The sequence below is a fragment of the Penaeus chinensis genome, chromosome 29 (genome assembly GCF_019202785.1).
Source record: "Penaeus chinensis breed Huanghai No. 1 chromosome 29, ASM1920278v2, whole genome shotgun sequence".
NCBI lineage: Eukaryota > Metazoa > Arthropoda > Malacostraca > Decapoda > Penaeidae > Penaeus > Penaeus chinensis.
The window spans coordinates 19,086,303-19,091,302 of NC_061847.1; the positions used below are offsets into that span (position 1 = coordinate 19,086,303).

The 5,000-nt window shown below is 39.2% G+C and overlaps 1 protein-coding gene across 1 annotated transcript in view; it reads right to left on the reverse strand.

The window, feature by feature from the left end:
* The window catches only part of LOC125040410, a gene marked incomplete at its 3' end in the record, with an annotated part of 74,966 nt that overhangs the window by 50,151 nt on the left and 19,815 nt on the right, over positions 1–5,000 (reverse strand). Inside the window, 2 exon segments of the mRNA XM_047634962.1 lie at positions 2,303–2,507; positions 2,665–2,901. Coding sequence (XP_047490918.1) covers positions 2,303–2,507; positions 2,665–2,901 — 442 coding nt within the window.

The following is a 5,000-nucleotide window of genomic DNA, read 5'->3' on the forward strand; positions in this document are numbered from 1 at the left end:
TTTTTGTGTGTTTTGGTTTTTTGGTGGTGTGGGTATGTGTTTTGTGTGTGTGTTGTGTGTTGTGTGGGGGTGTGTGTTTTTGTGTGGTTTTTTGTGTGTGTTGTGTGTATTTTAAAATGTAGTATTTATTATATATATTTTATATATATTTTTTTGTGTGTGTGTGTGTGTGTGTGTGTGTGTGTGTGTGTATGTATATGTTTTTTTATATTTTGTGTGTGTGTTGTTTTGTGGTGTGTGTGTGTGTGTGTGTGTGTGTGTGTGTGTGGCGCAACACACACACCACACACACACACACACACACACACCACACTTAAAATTTATATTTATTATTTTTACAATATATTTATGTATATAAATATTTTATAAAAAAACACAACACATATCACACAACACATATGTGTAATTATTTATGTCTATTTATTATTATATATATTTTTTTTATTTTTATATATATTTTTTTATCGTGTTGTGTTTGTGTTTTTGTGTGTGTGTGGTGTTGTTATTATTTTATATATATTATTTTAAAATTTTTTGTTTTTTGGTTTTGTGTGTGTGGGGTTTGGTGTGTGTGGGGCCGGTGTGGGTTTTTTGGTGTGGGGTTGTGTGTGTGTGTTTTGTGTGTGGGGTGGGGTGGTGGTGTGTGTGGTGTGTGTGTTTTTTTGTGTGTGTGTGAAATTTATTTTATATTATAAAACATTAATTTTAAAATATATTTTAAAAACCCCATACATACAAACACAACTTTGGGTGTATAAAATTATATTTTTTTATTCTATTTGGGGTTGGGGGTTTTGTGTTTTGTGGGGTGGGGTGTGTGTGTTTTGTGTGTATTCAAATTACCTATTTGCATAATTAAATTCACACACCCACAAAAAACCCACCACACAAAAAAACATTTAATAATTTTAATTTTATTTATTTTATTTATATTTATTTTTTATATACAAAAAACACAAAATTAAATACACACACACATATGGTATATATATGTTATATATATATATCTTTTATATATAATATATATTTTTTTTCTGTGTGTGTTTTTGTGTTTTTTGTGTGTGTATATTTATATAAAATTTTTTTTAAAATATTTTAAAATATTAGAGAGAGAGAGAGAGAGGAGAGAGAGGAGAGAAGGGGAGGAAGGAGAGAGGAGAGGGGAGGGGGAGAGTGGGAAAGGGGAGGGGGGGAGAGGAGGGAGAAGAGAAGAGGGGGAGAGGGTGAGAGGGGGAGAGGGAGGGGAGGGGGCTGATGTGAGGAAGAGGGAAGGAGAGAGATGAGAGAGAGGAGAAGGAAAGAAGAAGATGGAGAGAGGAGAGAGGAAGGAGAAGAAGAGGATATGGAGAGATAGTGAGAGAGAAAGAGAGTGAAAGAATATAAAACCGATAATGAACACTGCTGCCCTTCTGTCCCTAGTTTGTCTATCTGTCCCCCCCTCTTTCTTTTCAGTATTGGAGGGGTTAAATAACGCTTTCAGGTTTACCCAAAGAGTTTACTTTTCCATAGCCAAAGGGAGGGGTTTGTTTTCCCCCGCCCTTTTCCCCCTTTTAATCAATTTCCACCAATCAAAATTGGTTTTTCCCCTTTCTTTCTTCAGGTCGGGTTGATAATGAGTTTTTTTTAATCCTTTTATTTTCCTTAGGGGAAATTGGAAATGAAAAGAGAGAGAAAAACGAAGGATGTGAAGAATTCCTTTTTTTTTTTTTTTTTTCTTTTCTTTTCTTTTTTCCTTTTTTCTTTTTTTTTTTTTTTGGGTGTTCCATGTCAGAAGAATGATTATTTCGGGACAATTTCTCGGCGATAATGATTAGAGGGCAAAATAGGGGGTTGGAAATCGTTGAGATGATAATGATTTTCAAAAATGAACACTGTATGAAATTCTGCGAAAAATAAAAAAGGGAAAAAGAGAGAGGTGGGATGGAAAGAGTGGAAGAGAGGAGGAAGGGAGGAAGAGAGGAAGGTAGGGAGAAGGGAAGAAAGGGAGAGAGGGAGAGATGAAGAAAGGTAATGTGGAAGAGAGGGAGAGATGAAGGGTGAGAGGGAGGGAAGGGAGAAAGTAGGAAGTGGGAGTAAGGGAAAGGAGGGAGAGGGGAGTACAGAGGGAGAGGGGGGAAAGGGAGAGAGAGAGAGAGAGAGAGAAGAGAGAGAGTTTGGAGTGAGAATGGCGAGAGAGAGGGGGGGGGGGAGGAAAAAAAAGAATCGAGGGGGACTGCTGAGAAATCGAGGGCCCCCAAAATGGCAAGAAGACCCACCCGGGGGGGGAGCCAAAGGGAGGGGCGCTCGGGGAAGGGGGCCTTACCGTAGGAGTAATGTCGCCCGTGTCCCGCACCCGGGGGGTTTTCCGGCGGCGGGGAGGGGCGCTGGCGTGGTCGGTGGGGGGGCCGGGAGGGTTGGCAGGGAGGGCCCCACCCCCCCTTGGCTCCGTTTCCCCTCGTGGGGGGGGGTGGGGGCCGGGGGCGGTCAGGAGGACCCGACGAAGCGCCCGGCTCGCTCGTGGCGGACTCCTGCGGGGGAGGAGTGGGTCAGCGAGCTGCCTCTCAGGCGGGGCGGGAGGTCTGCTCTGCATGTGTGTGTGTGTGTGTGTGTGTGTGCAAGTGTGTAAGCATATGTGCGTGTCTGTGTGTCTGCACAATCCCGTGTGCCTCTCCGGTGCAGCCTTACCTGGTGTTCGCGATCCCCGTTGATGGCATTGGACTCTCCCCCGGGTGGAAAGTAGACCTCGTCGGCGAAGTCGGCGTGGGCGTCTCCGTCGTCGCCGGAAGCCGAGGGCGTGAAGCCGTTGTGCGCCGCGCCTTCCCTGATGGGCGGGAAGTACACCTCGTCGGCGAAGTCCGTGTGCGGGTCCGTGGCCGAGGGCGTGAAGCGGACAATGGCCAGGTTGCGGGGATCAACCTGCTCCTGCAATGGGGAGAGAGGGGGAGGGGCATTAGTCATGAGGCTGACGGCTCTCCACGCTTGGCATCGCGACTGGCAGTGTCTGCCATCCGCGTTTCCACGCATGTTGGTGAAGGTATTATTGCTGCCAATGCGAAGCAGTAGGACATGAGGAATTTCATATTGTTTTCTTCTCTTCCTTTCTCCCTAATAAGACGCGGGAATCCACTGCCTGGCAACTGGTGACCCTTACTTCAAAGAATTCTGAGCTACGGAAAAAGCATCTTAGCTCGTGCTATAAAGTGAAACTACATTAGGCTGTTATATTCTATTTCGTATGACAGATTTGCGTACAAAGACTTTTTGACTGTGTATATCCAATATCTATCTTCTGGCAATAAATACAATATTCATCTCATCATAATAAAACAGGATTTTGTTGTTGTTGTTGTACCTCCTTTATTTTCTACCTGCAGCCGCATGTGCATCAGCTTTGCATTATATTTCCCTCTATTGTGTCTGAATATTCCTCTCTGCACAATCATGCAATCGTTACAGTCACGCGAGAGTTACAGTTACTGTGATCAATATCCCAAGGAAATCTCTTGCTATTGTTCTTGGCTATTGTTTCTTACACGTACAAAGTGGTTTTGGTATTGGTATTTTGGTAAGTTATTAAATAAAAATAGACAATAGATAATCTAATTACCATTGATTGCAAAATATATATCTCAAATTAGACGTAACTGTTATCACTGTTGTATTTCCTGAAACGTGACCTATGAATAAGCACATCATTTTAGCACGAAAAGGGTAATCAAAAAAAAGGATGACCCTTGCCATTTTCTCTCCTCCTTAAGAAGACGAGGAGGACCAGAAATTACAGAGATTCCAATGGACGCCCAAGGAAGATCCGGGTCGTGCCATCTTTCCCGCGATCAAAGAAAACCTCCTCTAGGTTTCGTCAAATCAAATCCCTCAGCAAAGGCTCACTTGTAAACACATTCCTAAACGGAGACTCCGAGGCATCACTTGATTTTGTATCTCTTTGTGCGTGTTATGGCTTGCCAGGAAGCGGTTCGGAGTTTGGTTGTCAGAGTTTTCTCTTTTTTAATTCTTCATTCATTTTTATTGGTCTAATTATCCTTGGGTAGTACAAAAAATAAAAAAATTATATTTATATATTTTTTATATTATTTTTAATATATATATTTTTTATTAATAAAAAAATTAAAAATTTATATTATATAAATTTTTATACAATATGTGGGTTTTTTGGTGTGTGTGGGGGGTGTGTACATTTCAATGTGTGTGTTGTGTTATTTTTTTTTTATAAAATATATTTTATATTTTTAATATATTTTATTTTATTTTTTAAATTTTAAATATATATTTATATATATATTTTATATATTTTAAAACATTGAAAAGTATCATTTTTTATATATTATTTACTTTTATGTACATTTATATTTTACATTAAAATAAATACAAATATATATATATTGTTTTTATATATATAACATATAATACAAACAATTTTTATATATTTTATATATATTATATTTTATTTTTTTAAATATTTATATATATTATATATTTTTTATATGGGGTTTTTATATATATATATTAAAATATTTTTTTCTGTTTAACTATATATATTTTTATTTTTATATATATAATTTATATTTTTTTGTGTGTTTTGTGTGGGTGTGTGTGTGTGTGTGTTGTGTGGGTGTTTGGTGTGTGTGTGGGTGTTGGTTTGGTGGTGTGTGGGTGTGTTGTGTGTGTTGTGTGTGTGTCGTGCTGGCGGTGTGTGGGTGTACATGTGTATATATATGTATATGTTATTTTTTCTATTACTATTATAATATGTTTTTTGTGTCGTGTGTGTGTGCGTGTGTGGGTGTGTCTGTGTAGGGGTGTGTGTGTTGCTGTGTGTGTGTGTTGTGTGTGTGAGTTTGGGGGGTGTGTGTTGTGTCAGTGTGCATTGTGTGTGTGGTGTCCTGGTGTGTGTGTGCATGTGTGTGTGCGTCGTGTGGTGGTAGTTTCTTAGAATTATTTCATATATATATATATTGATATATATTTTTTTACTTTTATTTATTTCTTTTATTTGCAAT